General features: G+C 50.0%; 6 protein-coding genes and 1 non-coding gene across 7 annotated transcripts; 4 read left to right on the plus strand and 3 right to left on the minus strand.

The window, feature by feature from the left end:
* Positions 1-494: 494 nt before the first annotated feature.
* On the minus strand, positions 495-4,385 carry BO88DRAFT_364487 (putative translation elongation factor eEF-3). Its single transcript, XM_025703979.1, has 3 exons — positions 4,142-4,385; positions 1,172-4,064; positions 495-1,103 (listed from the first exon to the last, which is right to left on the minus strand). Exons 1-3 carry the CDS (start codon positions 4,327-4,329, stop codon positions 990-992), a joined length of 3,195 nt encoding a protein of 1,064 aa, XP_025563911.1. The 5' UTR covers positions 4,330-4,385; the 3' UTR covers positions 495-989.
* Positions 4,386-7,428: 3,043 nt separating this feature from the next.
* Positions 7,429-7,499, plus strand: BO88DRAFT_t123. Its single transcript has one exon. It is a non-coding gene; the product is annotated as a tRNA-Gly (tRNA).
* Positions 7,500-8,259: 760 nt separating this feature from the next.
* On the minus strand, positions 8,260-9,049 carry BO88DRAFT_338520 (putative glutamine-serine rich protein MS8; the record flags this gene model as incomplete). Its single annotated transcript, XM_025702981.1, has 3 exons — positions 8,260-8,362; positions 8,419-8,792; positions 8,882-9,049. The coding sequence occupies 3 exons, from the start codon at positions 9,047-9,049 to the stop codon at positions 8,260-8,262; spliced, it is 645 nt and encodes a 214-aa protein (XP_025563912.1).
* A 671-nt stretch (positions 9,050-9,720) lies between these two features.
* On the plus strand, positions 9,721-10,752 carry BO88DRAFT_453102 (uncharacterized protein; the record flags this gene model as incomplete). Its single annotated transcript, XM_025710728.1, has 4 exons — positions 9,721-9,752; positions 9,813-9,882; positions 9,980-10,294; positions 10,432-10,752. 4 exons carry the CDS (start codon positions 9,721-9,723, stop codon positions 10,750-10,752), a joined length of 738 nt encoding a protein of 245 aa, XP_025563913.1.
* A 320-nt stretch (positions 10,753-11,072) lies between these two features.
* Positions 11,073-13,057, minus strand: ftmC (cytochrome P450 monooxygenase ftmC; the record flags this gene model as incomplete). Its single annotated transcript, XM_025702973.1, has 5 exons — positions 11,073-11,302; positions 11,441-11,542; positions 11,598-11,896; positions 11,955-12,076; positions 12,137-13,057. 5 exons carry the CDS (start codon positions 13,055-13,057, stop codon positions 11,073-11,075), a joined length of 1,674 nt encoding a protein of 557 aa, XP_025563914.1.
* Positions 13,058-14,075: 1,018 nt separating this feature from the next.
* Positions 14,076-15,453, plus strand: BO88DRAFT_481726 (reverse prenyltransferase; the record flags this gene model as incomplete). Its single annotated transcript, XM_025712193.1, has 2 exons — positions 14,076-15,289; positions 15,342-15,453. The coding sequence occupies 2 exons, from the start codon at positions 14,076-14,078 to the stop codon at positions 15,451-15,453; spliced, it is 1,326 nt and encodes a 441-aa protein (XP_025563915.1).
* A 1,245-nt stretch (positions 15,454-16,698) lies between these two features.
* On the plus strand, positions 16,699-19,136 carry BO88DRAFT_364490 (sugar transporter family protein). Its single transcript, XM_025703980.1, has 3 exons — positions 16,699-17,205; positions 17,272-17,946; positions 18,009-19,136. The coding sequence occupies exons 1-3, from the start codon at positions 16,996-16,998 to the stop codon at positions 18,660-18,662; spliced, it is 1,539 nt and encodes a 512-aa protein (XP_025563916.1). The 5' UTR covers positions 16,699-16,995; the 3' UTR covers positions 18,663-19,136.
* Positions 19,137-19,897: the final 761 nt, after the last annotated feature.

Here is a 19,897-nt window from a genome sequence, read left to right on the forward strand (position 1 = left end):
GGACCTGATTCACCAGAGTCAGATCGACCAAGATATCGGACTATGAGTTCGGTCGGTCTTCACTTGGTTCATCCTGTGTATTTTCCGTCTGGGCGATAGTAATGAGGTCAAGCGTGGAATCATCAATGGAGCTCATAGGAACCACTAACTGCTCGAGGAACAGGACGCAGGCCTAGAAGCATCAAGAATAAAGCTCGTAACAGTCTATGAAGGTAAAGGGATGATAGCTTATCAGAGTGCATATATCACTTCAAATCCAGGAAGATGAGTATACAAGGATAAGAAGATGAAGCAATAGGAAGAGGGTACAAAGGCACAGGGTCGGGTGATATGTCTACCTGCGGTAGAACCTCGAGTATCGCAAGATATCATGATCAAATAATTCGCTGGGTCACTTCATGGTATGCTTCATTGAGAGTCATCTGTGAAGTGATCGCTTAACCTAGCAGAGCATACTTGGTAACTTGAAGATTTCTGAATACTACATATCTAGGAGTAGTACAGTAGTAATAGTACCGGTTAGTAGAGATTGCTTAAGTAAAAATGCTTAGGAGTAGAATGCTTTGCAATGTCTTGACGTAAGATATTGATGACGATGAAGCTTCTCAAGACATCGACTGATACTTTAGATAGATGTGCATCGCTTGATTATGTAGAAGAAAGAGAGTGGGGTGGTATGGTGTGGTGAGGCTCGGCTGATAAAGTCCGAATTCTGCCATCCCTCACCGCCATCATGAGCCTCACCCCAACCTCAACACCAAGTCTTGGCAAGCCCGCATCGGCAGATGGGTTGCAACGAAATCTTATTTTTCAGCGCATTATCAAAGTAAATCGCAAAATAAACATGTCTTACGATTCTACAGGCATTGCTGCATCTTTATATCAGCTTATTATTACTTGTAAAGCCCAAGATTGGTCATTAAGCGAATTTTGATTTCATACGACCGTAACCTCTATAAAAATCATCCAAACGAGCTATAACCTCGTGTTTAGAACTCCTCGTCGTCAGAAACCTCCTCGCCACGCTTCTTTCTAGCCATACGCTCCTTTCTCTTCTTTCTAAGCTCAGCAGAAGTGAGCTTCTTCTTCTTTTCAACAACGGTCTGTAAGCAGAGTTAGTATAAGACTCGAAAAGCTTCAAACGATCTGAGAAACGGGGGTTTGAACTGACCTTGTTGCCCATGGCATCGACGACCTCCTCGGGACCATCCTTGGCCTCAAGACGGGGACCGGAACCTTGTCCCTGAACCCAGTTGTGACCGGAAGGAGTCATCTTACCGTCAACGACGGCCCAGACTTCCTCGGTGAGGTTCTCAGTGAACTCACGGGAGTGAGTGATGATGATAACACCACCCTCGAAGCTCTTCAGAGCCTTGGACAGAGCACCGAGAGAGTCACGGTCCAGGTAGTTAGTAGGCTCGTCCAGAACGATGACGTGAGGACGCTGCCAAGAGCAGGCGGCAAGGACGACCTTGACACGCTGACCACCGGACAGACCGCGCATGCGGGAGTGGGAGACCAGCTCAGCATCGAGACCGAACTGCTCGCAGTGGGCCTCAATCTCCTTACGGACCAGAGGACGGAACTGACCGCTGGCAAGAGCCTCCTTCTGATCAACCTCGGCAACCATCTTGGCGTGGGACTGCATGATCTCGTTACGGGGAATCCAGGCGTTGTCGGTGGTCATCATGGGAGTCCAGCGCTCGCTCTTCATGCCGATGTTCTCACCCAGCGAGAACGAACACTCGTATTCGTAGCTGTTCTTGAACTTACGACGAGCGTGGATACCAATGACACGACGGGGCTGGCCCTCGATCTTGTAGATCTTGTCCATGGCCTTCTCATCCTCGTCGGTGACGATCTTGTTGGCACGGTCCATGGTCTCACGATCCTCACCGGTCTGGAAACGCCACTGGATGTACTCGGAGGGAGTGGAGTCGAGGTGGTTATCAATGTGAGCGAAAGCGTGCTGCTTGATGTAGGCGATACGGATGTTCTCGTGCTGGTAGACGTCACCGGAGGTGGGGATCAACTCACCGGTCAGGACGTTGACCAGGGTGGATTTACCAGCACCGTTGGGACCGATGACGGCAATACGAGAGCCCAGGGAGACCTGGAAGGAGATGTCGGTGAGCTGGGGCTTGGGGGTGTTGGGGTACTGGAAGGACATGTTGTTGACACGGATGATGGCCTTGGCCTTGGTCTTGACACCCTCAAGGAAACCGGGCTCGGGGAACTTGAACTCGAGCTCGGAGGCACCCAGCTCGTAGTAGGAGCGAGCAGAGGGGACACGCTTGACGAACTCGCTCAGGTTACCACGGTAACGCTTAAGCTTGAAGCGCTCGTAGTGGACGACGTGCTGGATGACGTTGTCCAAGAACTTGCTGTCGTGGGAGACGATGATGGAAGTGCAGGGAGAGGTGCACAGGTAGTTCTCCAACCAGGCGACGTTCTTGACGTCCAAGTGGTTGGTAGGCTCGTCGAGCAGCAGGATATCGGGGGACTCGAACACGGCACGGGCCAGAGCCAGCTTCATCTTCCATCCACCGGAGAGGGAGGTGATGGGACCCTCGAACTGCTCACGCAGGAAACCGAACTCCTCGAGCTTGGCCTCGACGTCCTCCTGGCTGGTCTCGACACCGACCTCGCGGAGCTTCTTGATGGTCCAGCCAATGACGGTCTGCTCAGTATCGGCGGCATCCAAGTCGTGCTCAACGTAGACGGTCTTGACCTCATCCTTCTTGGGGAAGCCCTCAAGCTGCTCGTTGTTGATGGCACGCATGAGAGTGGTCTTACCGGTACCGTTGGGGCCGAGCAGACCGTAACGCTGACCACGCTTGAGGCGGAGGCTGGTCTGGTTCAGCAGAATCTTGGCACCGTAGGCCAGGGAGAAAGTGCAGTTGCACAGATCCTCACCCTCCTCTTCGTCGGAGAGAACCTCATCCTCAGCAGCGGCACCGGGGGAGGCGCGCTTGCGGAGGGTCTCGACGATGGGCTTGGCCTCCTCGTCACCAACGATGGCAGCGATGTAGGGAAGGGCGTTCTGGGTCCAGCTGGTGACCTCGGCGTCCTTCTCGTCGACGAGCTGACCAGCGATGGCAGCAACGTAGGTGATGACGGACTCGGCCTTCTCAGCCTGGGCGGAGAACTTGGAAGAGAGGATCTCCTTGAGGATAGCGGAGACGGTGGAGATGTCACCAGCGGTGGAGATCTCGGGGATCTTGCCGTTCTTGACATCACCGACACGGCACAGGGTGTCCAGACCCTGCTTGGTCTTACCACGAGCCTCGGGGTCGGCCAGAGTCTCGTAGTTCTTCTCAAGACGGGGCATCAACTTGGGCAAGAAGGGAGCGACAATCTGGGGGTCCTCCACGAGCTTACACATGTTGTCAACGATGACAGCGGACTTACGCTTGATGGCAGTCTCACGCTCAACCAGACCACGGTCCAGCAGGGGGACCATGATGGCGAGGGTGGGTCCGGTGACATCGGAGACGAAAGTGGTAGCACCGAGCAAGTGAACGGTCTCGGGGACGTTCTCGGGCTTGGCGATACACTTGATGAGCTCGGGAATGAAACGCTCAATATCCTTGTTGACGATCAAACCGCAGACCTTCTCCATGGTAGCGTAGGCAGCCTTCTTGATGTCGGCCTTGGTGTCCCACATGGCCTCAGAGACAACGGGGATGAGCTCGGGGACACGGAAAGAGAGCTGAGCGGGGGCAGTCTCGACGAGAGCGTTGATGCACTCGAGAGCAGCCAGCTTCTCCTGCCACTTCTGGGCGTTGGCGAGGGACTCGAGGACGGGGGGAAGGACAGCCTTGACGGCGTTGCCGTTGACACCCTTCACGATGGCGAGGGCAGCACCCTGGGCGGCGTTCTTGACGGGAACCATCTTGTCACCGACGGCGGCAAGGACGGGGCCGAGGAGGGTGACGAGGTGAGGCTCGACACCAGGAGCGATGGTGGCGTGGGAGGCAATAGCACGGATACCCTCGCAGGCACGCTCACGGACAACAGCATCCTTCTTGTTGCTGAGCTGCTTCTGGAAGGTCTCGACAGCCCTGAAAATTTTTCATGTTAGCCATCCGCCACCGACCACCTAGACGGCAGAGCGGGGTATTCTGCAGGTTATACATACTTGAGAGGGAGAGCCTGCTCGGGGATAGGGCCGCTGAACAGGTGGGCCAGGTTGTCGGCAGCAGCGTTCACCTCATCCTGGGAGGACGAGATGTTGAGGTTCTTGATGAGGTCCTCAAGGACAGCGACAGACTGAGCAGTCTCCTTGCCGGAGACAGCAGGAACGGACGAAACATCAACAGCAGGCATTTTGATCGTGAAAGACGATGTCGTAACGTCGGAGAGAAGAAAAAGGAAGAAGAAAAAGGAGGAGAAAAGAAGCGAGAACGGGTGGAAAGCGTTCTATTAGGGTATCTCGATAAGAGGTGGCGGGCCCACGAAACCGCGTCTGGAAAATTTCACAGCACGCAGCAAACGCTCTAACACGGCCGCACAGGCGAAATCTATTTTTTTGTCCGAGAAACGACAAAAAACAAAACAAATTTTTAAGATAGAGGAGCAAACCTCTTAGAAGAGAGAGATGAAGGATGGGGAGAAAAAGGGAGGGAGGAGGGGGGGGAAGCGAAGGTGGGTGGAGGAAAGTGATATTTATCGCTTTGTGGCCTGCGTTTCGCCGCCCAACTTTTTTCAGTCCCGCCGCCAGTCCCAGAAAATCTCTTTTAATGAAAAAATTTTCGCTGTTCCTTAGAATTTGTCCCGCACTAACTTCGTTTCCGGTGTAGCGGCGATGGGCTGTCGAAGCAACCAACCGTGGCTCGTGAATGACTCTATATGCAGCCGCTGATTGGCTGGATTTCCGTTTTCGCTGAGTCAGCCGCGTTGAACCCTCAGCCAAGGTTGCCCTGGTTGCTGCTCAACCATCAGGTTCGCTCCATCCTCACGGTCTGCCCGCTGCCATCATGGATCTTTGAAGGTTATTCCTGGCCATCGCCTTCCTGGTGATCGTCCCGACTCTTTTCCGTGCGGGAATCAGCGGAGATGGAGCAGTGGGAGCGGATATCTTGGAGAATCATGGATAGCCTTCCCCGACCGATATTACCCCGTCAAGAGGGATTGTGATTATTTTTACATACTTTCTACTACTTTGTAACATATGGGATGGGCTGCCAGCCAATCCCCTTTCAGATCATCGAGCCATTTGCAAGCATCATCAAGTTGCCCCTTTCTTTGACAGGGCTGAGAGGGTCTTGAGCACAGCCGGTTTCTGTACCACCCTTTCTCCCCCTTATTGTTACTTCTGAGGATACTTGGAACGTCGCAGAATCCTCCCTACCGTTGTCCATCCCAAGTCTGGGGAGATTATTGTCAGGCTTTCATCGCTTATGGCGGAGCGAACATCTTCACATGTGTATGCCAGCGTAGCAATGCTGTGAGGACAATTCAGTACTTACTCTTCAGACTAGCCAGTCATCAATAGCCATTAGTTATTCATACCATGAGCCGGTCCAGGCTGACGGGCGAAAACGGAGAACGATCTGGCTCCGGGCCATGGCTCTTGGTAACTCTAACTTAGTAGAGTTTTCATTATTATGATTTTTTATTTTACCCCCTTCTGTTATCCCTTTCCTGAAGTCTTTCTGTCTCGAAGGGGGGCTGCGCCACTTCACCCCGGGAATGATCAGAGGTGGCGACCGGCATGAAAGCAGCAGCATCTGCAGGGCCAGCCAAGCCATGATGACACGGAGGGGCGGAGACTAGCCGGCCGCAGTAGATTATTATCAGTCTATCTCTCAGGATGTTGCACCCCCGGATTCATGGCGTGTCAAGGACATTATCAAGGTATGTGCCAACATGCAGCGCCATCATGATTTGGATGGTGGTTTGTAGATGCATTTTGTGGTTAGATGCAGGCAGGCCTGGGAAAATCCTGCCCGAAGCATAACCATGTTGTCGAGAAAAGGAGCATTATACTTTTGCGCCCGGAGATTGTTCCCCAGAGAGTCATGGATGCCTTATTATTGCCAAACACAAAGGGATAGGCGACTAAACACTCTCAGGCATAATTCCGGGGTTTAAGCGTCGCAAACACACGCCTGAAACAATGGCTCATTGCAGGAGTCGACGCATCACCGCCATTTGTCTAACTCAGGCTTTTCTCACCGCATTCAAATATAACTGGCTATATTTACTTTTCTTTACGTTATGTTGCCAATTGGCATGTTGAGACCAAGTAACTTTACAGCCCTTCTTCAAAGTGACATCCAGGCCTGCCGCCTCAGCCAACCCGAGAACCGTGCCTTATGATGTGCACCGTCAGTCTTCAGAATACGGGGGCCCCCCTCTTATCGCTCTTATCGGCTATCGAATTTTGAGTTCAATTTTCTCCGGATCCCCTTCCATTTCTTATCCCCCGCGAAAATATCCAAATCTGTAGTGGCAACTTGCAACCAACCACGCTATTGCCACAACAATGGTGGAAGTAGGAACCTTCTTTAAACTCGTGAGCGCTATTCGCCCATGATGTGGGTCGACACGTTGTTTTTCTACCGACACCTCACAGTCTCTACAGTGCACATCCAATACTCTTCTCCTCTCTTCGCGAGATGGCAAAGTACCCTTAAAAGTATTTGGCAGACACAAATTGTCTCTCTACCTTCACTAACCATCATGGTTATCTCATGATGAGTCATTAGTAACCATTACTATCCCTTTTGGGTGTTGCCCCGGGTGTTAACCCTCAGCGCCCTTGGTAGAGGGAATTACTTCTTACTATATTCTGGACATCAATCTAGACCTGCTATCAGACAATTGCGTCGCGTCTGTTTTACCGTAGCACTGTTAGTAGAGAGGGCCACACAGATATAGTAATCATGCTCTCACCTGTCTCAGTCTACATCAATTTCAGGCTCCTGATGAAATTTAACCCGTGTTACCTGCTTGGGACGTAGCGTGCGTGATTCCCGCCTCAGAACTGCGTCAGGAATGTTGACGAAGCGCAAGAGCTATACTTACACAGGTCTGGCCTTTGACCGACTCATGCCGTCCCATGCTGTCATGGCTTGAAGTTATCTCCGTGATACAATTAGGGCATGGCGAGGACACATGACGACGTTTCTCGATATGTCGTGATCTAGTACCAATATACCATAAATCCCGAGTCCAACTGACGAGACCCGTTCATTGTAGTTAGTCATTGCACTTGATGAAGATAATCGTATGGTCGCAGTATAACGCGTTATTTTGCTGAGGATGTATGTCAACTTAGATACGAGGAAATATCAAGAGATCGAGACATTTGCTAACTAAATGATATGGGTTGTTCGATCGATTTGTGTGGTTGTATCATGAGGACTGCTCAGCACAGCATTGGAATAACTAGCAAAAATATAGAGGGTTTAGATATGAACAGCATCATTGGTCTAGTGGTAGAATTCATCGTTGCCATCGATGAGGCCCGTGTTCGATTCACGGATGATGCATTCGAATTTCTTTTTTCCCTTTCTATATTTGCCTCCGCCAACTGACCTCTGCGACGATGTCATGATGGTGTAGCTTTTCCCTTCATTGTTACACTGGAGCGTATGAGACACTGCTACATACTGACCTTTCTATCATTACATGTCAAGGCGAAGGGGCAAATGCATCTGATCTACCTGCTCTCAAGAGATTGGGTTGGACAGTTGGAAAAGGTAGCCGATCCTGGCTGGAGCGAATGTCTCAACATTACATAGTCATTCTCCGTATGATGCCATGTAGAATATTCTGCCATTGTGGACTGACTATCGACTGGACAATTTGGTTTACGCATACATTGAAATGTGCCCTACCACTAATAACGAACATAAACGACGAAGAATGGGGTGGATGCGGCTCGCAGGCCGCAGGCAGAGGCTAGCCCGGGATAGTTGGCCAGCTGCGCCACTCATTTATATCTGCTTTTGTATGAATTCACTTTGCTTGCTTTTATGATTTCCTGTGATTTAGTTGTGTTTGCTACGGCCATGACTTTCCTACGTTGGGGCATGCGTTGCTTTGTGTGTTTACTGCGAATTTGAGGGGCTCGAGGGCGTTCCGGGCCATATCCTTTGCTTCAATCGGTGAAGCACCTGTATAGCTAGAAGACGGCTCGATCGGGTATAACAATTTGAATTGAATTGAATTGGAAACTGATAACGAACACCCGAGGGCGCATTCAATACAAACCGAACATAGAAGGATAAAGGTGCGAACCACACGAAACTAATCGCCATCACTAGAGGAACTTGAACTCGAGCTTGAGCTGGAACTGGAGCTTGAACGACGGGAACTCTTGCCATGGTGTTTCTTCTTATGCCTCTTGCGTCTGGGGAAAGCACATGTCAGCGTACGTAGGCCAGCCATCATCACAGGCAGACTTACAGTTTACTTGCGATTTCCATGCCTGCAGCGCCTGCCAATGCACCTCCTGCGACACCCAACATCCCACCTCCCAGCTTGTGACCTAAAGCGCCCCCACTAATGATGCCGGCTACATTCGGTGCAAACCCCTTTTTACCTCCGGATGTGTTTGTTGTAGGAACAGGCTCTGACTGCGTCTGATAATAAGACACCTTCTGGCCTTGCTGATGCTGAGTCTGTGGTGGATAAGATGAGCTTTGCTCATAACTCATGGACGTGGGTTGCCCATGCCGATGTCCATCTGAATGCCTTGCGTCGTAGGAAGGTGCATAGCTTTGCTGATATTGTGCAGGATGACTGCCAGGGGATGTATTCACATCATGATTAATGGTAGGCTAACAAATTAGCTTGCTGCTATCTCCACGGATTATCTACGACCCATGAGGCATGCGCATACGGGATTGGCAATATTGGATAGACATACGGGGGCCTGATTGTATGCGTACTGCGAAGGCTGTCCTTGCTGGTATTGCGCTGAAGGGTAATTGCCAGGAGTATCTCCGTAACTATATCCAGCAGCTTGCTGGCCATAGTAGTTCTGTGGGTCATCGTACTGGTTGTTGTAATGATATTGGCGGGATGAATCCGACATAATGGGTAGTATGGATATCGATGCTGTCGCCCAAAGGACTTAAGAAGTGATGCAGCACGTAGTGCAATATGATCTAATGAGGCACACAAAATTGACGATGCTAGGAGGGAGAGGCTAGGTAGTCATGTGGTTGCCTCTTTGTCCCATTTACCATTGCACTTGCCGGTCTTACTAAGACTTACGTTGCTTCGTGACAAAGACCTTTACGGCCTATACACAAAAAAGACAGTTATCCTCTGGCTTTGTGCGAAAAAGAATGAGTGTTATGAAGAATTTGGGAGGATACCCACTTTTTTGGCTAGAATACGTGAAGGACGCTTCCTTGCAACGGAGTCCTTAACCTCATCACCGTTTTGCTTGTGAATTATCTGAAATTCACTTTGTTTTCGGGAACGCATCTCGCTACTCCCGTGTCGACTGTATGTCTCGTATCGATTACCATATTGATGACCGATGCCTGAATCCAAATATGGTAATTTGTATTGACAACCCCTCTGATATTCACCTTGTGTGAAGCGTGACCTGACCCTTTTGGGACATCAGGGTATAGGGCCCACAATCTTCTATATAATTCTCCCTCGTCTTCTCCTTCTCTTTTCTTCTCTTCTCCTCTTCGCCATCTACAACCTGCCTTCCCCCCCATATCAAAATACGTAGTAAGTTATCTCATGATGGACTCTGACTCTGGTGATGAGCGAGAAGAGTGTTGATCTTCTGTTCTTTTCTCAAGACAATTACATACATTACTGACTATTTGCCAAAGACATTCCCCAGCCACCGCCGCTGCTCCCACTCCTCGCGGGCCCACTCGGGCACAGCTCGAGCGGTCTAAAGTTAGTTCTCTATATTAGAAGATTATGTCTAATTATGATTGATTTGATGACATACTGCTATGTTATTGATAGATATTGATACTAACTAAATTTATAGATACTAGATGCTCTGGAGGACGCGAATGTCCAAGTACCGGCCGGCGTGCTGCCGGTCACGAGAAATCTCACACCAGCCCAGAAGCTCCGCAAGAAGGAGTTGCGTGATGAGCTGCATAGACTGAAGTTCTTGGAGGACGAATATCGTGAGGAGTTGAATCGCAAGAAAGACGAATGGACTTCCTCAAGAAAGGAGTTAGTGGACCAACTTGTGGCTCTCGATGAGTCGTATAAGACCAATATCGAGCTGGACGAGAAGAGATTGGCTGATGTTGACTCCGAGATCAAGGATGTCGTTATGGAGCTCAAGAACCTGGTCTGAAGATTATTACTGCACTTTTTATCGGGTACGTAATCCCAATTGTCCAGTTGATAGTCATTCCGCAACAGCAGAATATACTACATGGCATCATACAGAGAATTGATAGATTTTGATATTAACTAATTTTATAGATTATCGATGCCCTCGAGGATGCTGGTATAGTTATCCCAGAGGGGGTTCTACCCCCCACAAGGGACCTTACTGAAGGACAGAAGTTAAGAAAGAAGGAGTTGAGGGAAGAGATAACCAGACTCAAAGAACTTGAGCGAGAACATAACGAAGCTCTTCAAGTCAAGACAGAACAATGGGACACTGCTCGGAGAGCTTTAGTAGCTACTCTGGAACGCCATGACTCCGAACGCCAAGAGTCGTTTGCCCCTGATTACAAGTTATCCAAAGAGTTGGACGAGAAGATTAAGTCCGCGGTCTCGGAAATTAAGGGTCTCGTGTAAAAGACTGATACCGCCTTTTACATGATGGCTGGTTTTATGGGACTGAATTCGTGAATCGAATTGTCCAGTGCAGAGTTAGTGCTCAATATGCCACGGGCACCTTCCCATTTGGGAGGGAGGTCTCGAGCACAACATCTTCTTCACCCGTTTTACTGCATGTATTTAGATCATCTTCGTTATCAGACACTTACAAACAACAAGACGCTTCTGCACGTTTCCAGGCAGCTGTCAGCTGATCCTTCGCCTCTTCTTCCTGCGTGGTCTCCGACCACCACCTCTTCCAACCAACCAACCACCCAGCCCCTTGAGATCTAGATAGATCAAATCAATATATCTTTGACCCCTTGTCTTGACAATTGATTTGTCTGCAACTTCTTAAAGAGGACGTAGACGCCTTCGACGTAGCTAGAGAAATGTTCCCTCATATTCTTATCGAGCAATGTGCCGTCATCGTTCGATGGCAATTGCAAATCAAATGTCATTGTTATACGGGCAACAGTTGTCCTCATGTTCATGAGTGCTAGCGGCTTGCCGATGCATGCGTAGGGGCCTTGAAATAGTCAGATTCGCACTTACAGGCGTGATCAGAATAGGCATGAGCGAAGGCCGGTGTGGAGGAAGCCTGGCTGGTGTGGCGGTAGCGCCTCCCTCAGAATATTGGCAGATTCAGCAACAAGATATAACCCACCGAGTAAAAAAGGTGCATAGGCAGATTTATACTTCATCGCCTCAGGGTATTTGTACCACCTCTCAGGAAGGAGCCGATTTGCATTCTGGTAGAAGACATCGGCTAGAAAGGTAAGCATTCGCTTTGTCGGACTGGGGGAATTATATTTTCCACTTACATCTTCCAATAACCCATTGCGGGCAAGAGACTGTCATGTTTCCTGGTATGTAGGTGTCACCGATCATGATACCCTCCGGTGGTGTCTTTCTAGGAATAATGCTTCCAATTGGAGGATGTAGACGGAGCACCTCGTTGATAAACCCATTGAGATGTCTTAGACCTGCTATTTTCTCGTGCATATACTCTCCGCTAGGCTCGACAGCACATAGGCTTAGCTCCTCGCGGATCATCTTTACGTGTACTGGGTGTTTGGCCAGCTCGTAGATAACGGTGATTAGAGCTGCCGCGGTAGTGTCACTATCGTTCACTTGTGAGCCTGTATTGCTAGAAAAAATAACTTCGAATAGCTGCATACCTCCCTGCTGCAATTATCAATTCAACATCCCCAAGTAACTGATAGAATTCTTTAGTTGTAGGTACTCGTCCTTGCAACTCCACGAGCAGCGACGAGCTGATATCGGGTATTTCGGGCGTTTCCTAAAAGCATGAGCAATTTACCCGAGCATAAAACAGCAGAAAAAGCCTCAAAGACAATACCCTCATTCTCGTCTTCAAGCGCTGATGGCTAAACTCCTCATATCTCAAGGCATCCTTGTTCATCCCCGGTATCGAGCCCAGCAGCCGAAGGGCCCAAATAGGCACGGAGTATTCCAACGGCTTGAGCATATCATTCAATATCTGTATTGCCCAGTGGTTGGCACTAGCATCTAACATGCCGAAAGTTCTACCGAAAGCTAAGTCGCCCATCACATCGTAGCTGTACCATGTGAGATAATTGCTGATGTTGATAGCTTGACCATCACCGGCTGATGTTAAGAGGTTGATCAGCTTTTCTCGGTAGACTTGAATGCGTTTCTCGTATGCTCGAAGTGATTTATCACTGAAGCCCAGACTCCATACTCTCCGTCGTTGATCATGAGCTTCCTTATCTCGATATGCATGTAGCGATTGCACTGGTGCACCGAGGTCATAGAAGGGCGCTTTAGTGCAGGCGGACTTAAATCCATAGATGATATTCACGGCATCGGGGTGGATTATGGAGAGATCAGACGGGCCTATGCGCACAAATTGTCCGTACTCCTTATGCAACTCTTCGAGGACCTGGTAGAGGGGTTGGTGAAGAAGCTTTGCTGGTAGCCAAAACCCAGATAGACGTGCACCTAGGGGGCCGCGAAACTGTCCTAACGGATGAAGAAACATCCTGTAAATGATGAGGCTGCAGTATAGGCCCAGCAGATGTGTAGATATTAGGCTCAGAGATGCGGTGCTTGCTCGAGTAAATGAGCTTTTTTGTGCATAATGAATCGTTGCAGCAATTAGTATCGACAAGCCACCATATGTGTAGAGATACCGAATCGGATAGAGATGGTGTTCGCCAGAGCGAAAGTAGAGGCTGTGAGCTAGCACGCCTAGAATAAATGCTCCAGCTTGTAGCTGTAGTCCGCTTTCCATCTTCATGACCACAGGGTTGAAGCCAAACTTGTGAACGAGAAGGGCATTAGTGATACCAAAGATTGCTAGAGAGCGACAATTAATCTAACAAGGGCTTGCAACAGTGAAGTTGTATCTATGCTGCCTAGTGTTCCTGATGAGTTCGATTGGTGGTACAACCAATGCTAATCTGATGTCGACTTACCCAAATTCTTGAATGGTCTTTTCGAGTGTGCGGCAATATTGTCCATCTGCTCTCACAGTCGCATGAAGCGGAGAAACCCGAGCAGGACATGTATGGGCCCTGAATCTGGGATCCCTTTTTCGCAGTTATTCTATCGTTTCCTGCAATCTTAGACGCCGGTCCTGGAGTACCTTAAGCGGGCTAGTACCCACCCTTGACATCGCCTCAACTGGTACTATACTTGTGACATATAGCAGGTTGAGCCTTTCGATCACCAGTTATTTGAGGTCGTACGCTGTTCCTGGTAGATGCCACATCTGTCCAACGTTTGTGCATTGTTGCGGACCATTTGCACACTAGCCCCCTCTTACCTTAGCTTAAGGGGATTAACTAGGTCCTGAAAGATTCTTCTCTAAAATAAACAGTAAAGGGATATATTCTGCGCCTACCGAAGAGTACCTCTATGACCCAAAATTAAATCTTTTCAAGCACCCAATATGTTCTTGGAACATGATTCACTCTAAACCAGAGTCTCTCAGCGCCAACTCGCTCCACAATCTTCAGGCAGTAACACCGGAGTTCGGAAAATTTACTACCTGCAGTGGAGTGTTAGGAATTTCAAAGAGCGTTGCATATCTGAATGGTTACACAGGTATTGGCTTTGTGCCCGCCTTGTTGTGCCTTTCCGTTTAAGATGCATATATGCCCGCAGAACAGACAAGTACGACACTCCTCAACCTCGTTCGGAGTGGGAATGGTAAAATCTTTGATCATACTGCCTTTGGTATAAGGGCAATACACTGACCTCTTGGACTAGTAGATCTGCGAGCATCATCACCCCGAGGTGTAGGTTAAACCAAAATGGCCTCACCTTTCCTGAGGGACGAAGCCTCATCTCATACAAAAGGTGTGGAGGCATCACCACCTGACGCTTCACCTAAGCATCAGAAAGCGAGCTTCGAAATCAACGTCCAAGCAACCCACAAACCATGGGATATCATCGTGAAATACCAAACCTCAACCAATGGCGCCGAATCGTCCTGGTGGCGGAACATTGGCCCACTCCTTGGTCGGCTGCTGCAAATAACAGGCTACTCTGTGCCTATGCAATTCGAATATCTACTCTTCGCGCGGAATCACATTGTCCCCGCTCTCGGACCGTATCCGCAGCGCTGGCCAAGCGTTATGACCTATACCGATCTGCCGATTGAGATGAGCGTTAATTTTCAGGATCACCATGCATCGACTGTTCGTGTGGGCATTGAGCCGATCTGTGAGTTCGCGGGAACATCCAACGATCGATTCAATCAGACTGCTACGGAGCGGTTGGTTGGTCGACTGTCTACATTGGGAGGACTCGACCGCATGCTGTACCATCATTTCGTTAGGGATTTTGGGATCACTGAGATGGAAACATTGAAGGTGAAACAAGGGGAGTTTAAGAGGGACTCAGTGCAGTCGATGTATAATATAGGGTTCACCTTTGAGAGGGTTGGGGCAGCTAGTGTGGATACGAAGGGGTATGTTTTTCTCAGGCTGAAGGAGAAGGCATCTGGCATGCCTATGCAACGATTACTCCGTGATTCGTTGAACCAGCTGAATGTGACGGCAGAGAGAAGAGACAGTGAGGCAGTTCAGAAGGTGATTGAGTACATGGAAGAAGGCGGGGGATTCAATGAGTACACATACCTGGCTTGGGACTTTGTCGATTCGGTCAAGTCCCGAATCAAGGTTTACGGGGTACTTGGAGATTTAAGGATGGAAAAGGTTAAGGAGGTATGGACCATGGGTGGAAGGCTGAAGGATTCGGCTACGACGCAGGGCCTGGAGTTGGTCCGACGGCTATGGGAATTGCTGGAGGGCAACGGTCAACAAGGACAACATCCTTCTAAGGCGCCAATACTGATGTGGAACTATGAGATCCGACCGGGCCGCGACGAGCCCATCCCGAAGCTGTACCTCCCTCTTCTTGGGAGGAACGACATGTTCGTGGCCAAGACGCTGGCGCGCTTCTTTGACTCGCTCGGATGGGCGGACGAGGCTCGGAGCTATGTGGCTAACGTGCAGTATCTGTTGTAAGTTCTGCCCTTTCCCGATCACAATCATTCCGATTGACGTTGATGACAGCCCGGATGAAGACCTCGAGCAGTCTGCCCGGCTTCACTCGTGGGTGTCACTAGCGTATACCAGCCAGGCGGGGGTCTACGTGAGTGTGTACTATCACTCCAGCCTGGCCTAGAATCGAGTCTTGGAATCATCATCATGAACATCGCACAAGGGTATTGCTATGAACTGAACTATTGCATAAAAATAATCGTACGCGTAAGTGACCATCTGGTGGACATCTAGGCGTTCTGTGCGACCACCACACCGGTGAGTCAAAGCAGGGTTAGGATCGAAAGAAACCCAAGAGAGGGATATAGGCTACTTCCTAAGTAAGACGGTGGCCAATTTCTTTTCCACTCAGCGGGGATTGGCTACCATCCGGCTATTGTGCGGTACCAGCTGACCAGAGCCGAGATGGGGACTGATTCACCCCATGGCACCCCCGCGGAGCTGAGAAGCGATGGATAAGACAGGTAGCATGGGAGGGAAGGAAGAAGAATTGTAATCCGGCCAACGAGGGAGGGGCGCTCGGGCAAAATCCGCGCGCAGAAGGATTCTTGGGATGGAACGAACTGGGTCTCGTGTCCGGGCCGAGAACCGTTGATTCGTTGGGAGAAAAACCTGGCGAGCAAGTTGGTGGCTGACGGGATGCCAGTGGGAGAGTAAAAAGTTTACTAGGCGAGTTGATAGTCTGGGACTAGATAGAACTAGATAGAACTAAGGGTAAGGATACCTCGGGGTTTTATCCCGCGATGGAGCCACGCACGGCCGGGGGGTGAGGGTTTGGGTTGTTCGCTTACCCCTGCGGCCATTGGCGGTCTGGAATTGATTCAAAGTTGATAGGACCCTGTGCGGCCATTAAATTGCGGCGTAAAAAACAGGAGGTAGAACAGAGAATACCATGGAGACTTTTTCATAGATGGAAGCCCAGACCTGTGGAAGAAACAAGAAGAGGGAGAAAGAGACAAGCCGCGACAAGGCGGGCTTGGCTGGTGGAGTTGGAGCTGGAGAGCCGCTTGGCAGTAAATCTGGGGAAATCTTGGCGGGGGAAACACACACACACACACACACAGAGAGAGAGAGAGTTATAACACTCTTTCATAGAAAGGAATAAACGTAGTAGGCTCTCGGATCACTCGATGACATCAGATGAGCAATTGACATGGCCAACGATGTGTCAAAAATAAATAAAGTGCTCATACAAACAAAGACAAAAAGGAACAACAAGCAGTGCTAGAGCGTGATGATGGTATCCGGCCTGACTAAGGAAATCCCCTGGTCATTTACGATTTGCCCAGAAACTCTGGTTGAGGGGCGGCGTTAAGCTTTCCAACCTCTCTCGTTGCTTTCTGTTCCTCTCTAGCTTTCCAAAGCTTCCCCAGATGACTTGACGGGACCCATCTGTTCCGGAAGATGCATCTTCCTCCTGCTCGTCATGGGAGGGATCGGCATCTGTCCGGCCATGCTCACCGTCGTCGGCTTTCTGTTCCAATTTCACGGGCTTCGTCCTTCTGCCCGATAATCGGGGCATAAAAGCCTGCTCCCCGCCAGTCATGGCTTGTTCGTTTCTTTTTTTTCCTCCGACCAGGCCATCCCTTTTTCTTTCTTGTTTACCCAACCGCACAGCGCTCGTAGACGCGCTCTTGCCGTGGTTCTTTTCCTCCCTTCTTCCACCATGTCCCACTACTACGAAGGGGACAAACCCTCTACGGGGGTGCGGGTTCCCGTCCAGCTGTCAGCTGCTGACGAGGATGAGCAGCCCACGATGAGTCCCATCAAGTATATGACCACTCGTCTTACAACCTTGGTGCCTCCTATGAACCCAGCTCCCAATCCATTCAAAGCGCTCATGCTCCTCAATCGGAAGCAATGGCTCTTTTTTGGGGTATGTTTCAACCCAAACCTCGAACGCCGGACACTCTTCTTGCGCCATGACTAAACGCGGTTCTAGGTTGCTTTTGCCGGCTGGACTTGGGATGCCTTCGATTTCTTCACCGTGTCCTTGACTGCCACCGATCTTGCAAAGACATTCGACAAATCCGTCACCGACATCACCTGGGGCATCACCTTGGTGCTGATGCTCCGCTCCGTGGGCGCCATTACATTTGGAGTCGCTGCCGATCGCTGGGGTCGCAAGTGGCCCTTTATCGTTAATAACCTCTTGTTTGTCGTATTGGAACTGGGTACGGGTTTCTGTCAGACCTACAAACAATTTTTGGCTTGTCGCGCTCTCTTTGGAATCGCCATGGGTGGGTTGTACGGCAATGCCGCGGCGACCGCGCTCGAGGACTGTCCCATGGAGGCGCGCGGTATCGTGTCTGGCTTGCTGCAGCAGGGCTATGCGTTTGGATACTTGCTGGCTACCGCTTTTGCACGCGGCCTAGTCAATACCACCTCTCATGGGTGGCGACCGCTCTACTGGTTTGGGGCCTGTCCGCCCGTGCTAATCATCATCTACCGGATGTTCCTGCCGGAGACCGATACTTTCCTTCAGCGCCAGGCCACTCGAGAGCATGTTCGCGGTGGAGTGACTACAACATTCTTGTCCGAGGGTAATACGGCCTTGAAGAGACATTGGCTGCTTCTGATCTATCTGGTCTTGCTCATGGCTGGCTTCAACTTCATGGTATGTTTGGATGCATACTTTTACTCGATTTAGTCTATTCAGCATCACTAACCAGACCCCAGTCTCACGGCTCCCAAGATCTCTACCCAACCATGCTTGAAAACCAATTCAACTTCTCCGCCGATGCCGTTACTGTGACCCAGGTCGTCGCCAACCTCGGCGCCCTGACCGGAGGTACTACGTGCGGCTGGGCCAGTCAGATCTTTGGTCGCCGCTTCTCCATCGTCTTCATTTGCATTATTGGCGGCGCGCTCCTCTACCCCTACACTTTTGTCACGAACCACAGCGTCATGGCCGCCGCCTTCTTTGAACAATTCTGCGTGCAAGGCGCATGGGGCGTCATCCCCATCCACCTGATGGAGCTGTCGCCGGGTGCTATCCGCACCTTCGCGGTGGGTACGGCCTACCAGCTGGGCAACCTCGTCTCGTCGGCTAGTTCGACGATCGAGTCCACGATCGGGGAACGGTTTCCCTTGCCCCCCACAGAGGAGGGTACCAAGCGGTACCAGTATGGCAAGGTCATTTGTATCTTTATGGGCTGTGTGTATGGATATACGATCTTGGTGACGCTGATCGGCCCCGAGAGGCTAGGTCGCAAGTTCGATGTCGCGCATGATGGTGATATGGCGGTCGTGGCGGCACAACGGGGAACGGATGGGGAGGTGGAGGTAGAGGGTGATCCAGAGAAGGGCACGTCGAGGATGGTGGAGGGTTGATTGGTCTGTTGATTAAGTAGATGTACTGCTGATGATGTTATGATGTGATGAGAAGAGTGATATTCATTATGTTATATAGCCGATTGCAATGCATGAGATTGTACGCTATGTTTGTTGGCTTAGTACATTGTTTGACTCCGTCCCGAGATGTCTCACTCCACCTGGCCCAACATCCTATCGCGTTGTAGAGTCTATGACACAGAACAGATCAGTGGAGATGTCGCAGATACCTAAATTATGGTAATCGATATCATTAGTCCAGGCACTGGTACAATAGCAACCTATGTTGATTGTAGAAGAAGTAAGAAAGACATCAGAATCTGCTTAATAATCGATGCTCATCAATCCCCTTTGGGACCGATCACCGGGTTGAAGATGGAGGCTCATCATTGTAATCATCTCTTATTGAGTGGCAAAGAAAGCTTTCACTTACTAAAATATACATAATGTTGATGGCAGGAAGCAAGCAAAAATGTTCGAATAGTGGTCTTTTCCCCTGGGCACACAGACCCTTTTATACAGCCAGCCGGTCAGGAGATTTCTTCCTTAGGCAACCAACCAGCCAACCCCGCACGGATTGGAACTAAACTGCATTCATTCCAATGCAGTGAACCGGGATGCTGACAGTCCGTCCTGTAATGCACGTTGGAAATATACTTTCTACTCGTAGGATACCATTACTAACGAATTATTTGTATAGAATACCAGTAGAAATAGCTAGTTGTTTGAGTTTAGATCGAGATCAAAGGAAAAATGGATCCACTCTCGGACATTGGCATCGCAATCTCGTGGAGCGGAGATCGGCGACGCTCTTTTCTCAGGGTCTGATTGATTCATGACCTTAATTTGAGTTGGAGTGCTGAGCTTATGGTTCATGGTTCTTACCAACATGTTGATGGCTGTCATTATTCAGTGCGGAGATGGAGGGATACTCTATGGGCCCTCCCCTTCTGTCTCTGACATCAATCAGTTTAGTTTCCTGGTGGATGTATCCTGACGGTACTACCTCGGGGTTTCGAACATCGTCACCTCATCTTTCTCTTTTTCGCCCCCTACCCACCGTTTCTATTTGCAATGCAGATGCATTAGATACCGTTTATCTGAACTTGGATTTTTTTTCAGTTCCACCTCACGAGTCAAGCAAGAATTGAGATCGTCACCCCGACACAAAGAGCTAGGGCAGCGAAAGAGAGACGCCGACCAGAACCGCCAAGCCCCGGACCGGGACTGGCGCT

The sequence above is a fragment of the Aspergillus vadensis genome (assembly GCF_003184925.1).
Source record: "Aspergillus vadensis CBS 113365 unplaced genomic scaffold BO88scaffold_9, whole genome shotgun sequence".
In the NCBI taxonomy this organism is placed as follows: Eukaryota; Fungi; Ascomycota; class Eurotiomycetes; order Eurotiales; family Aspergillaceae; genus Aspergillus; species Aspergillus vadensis.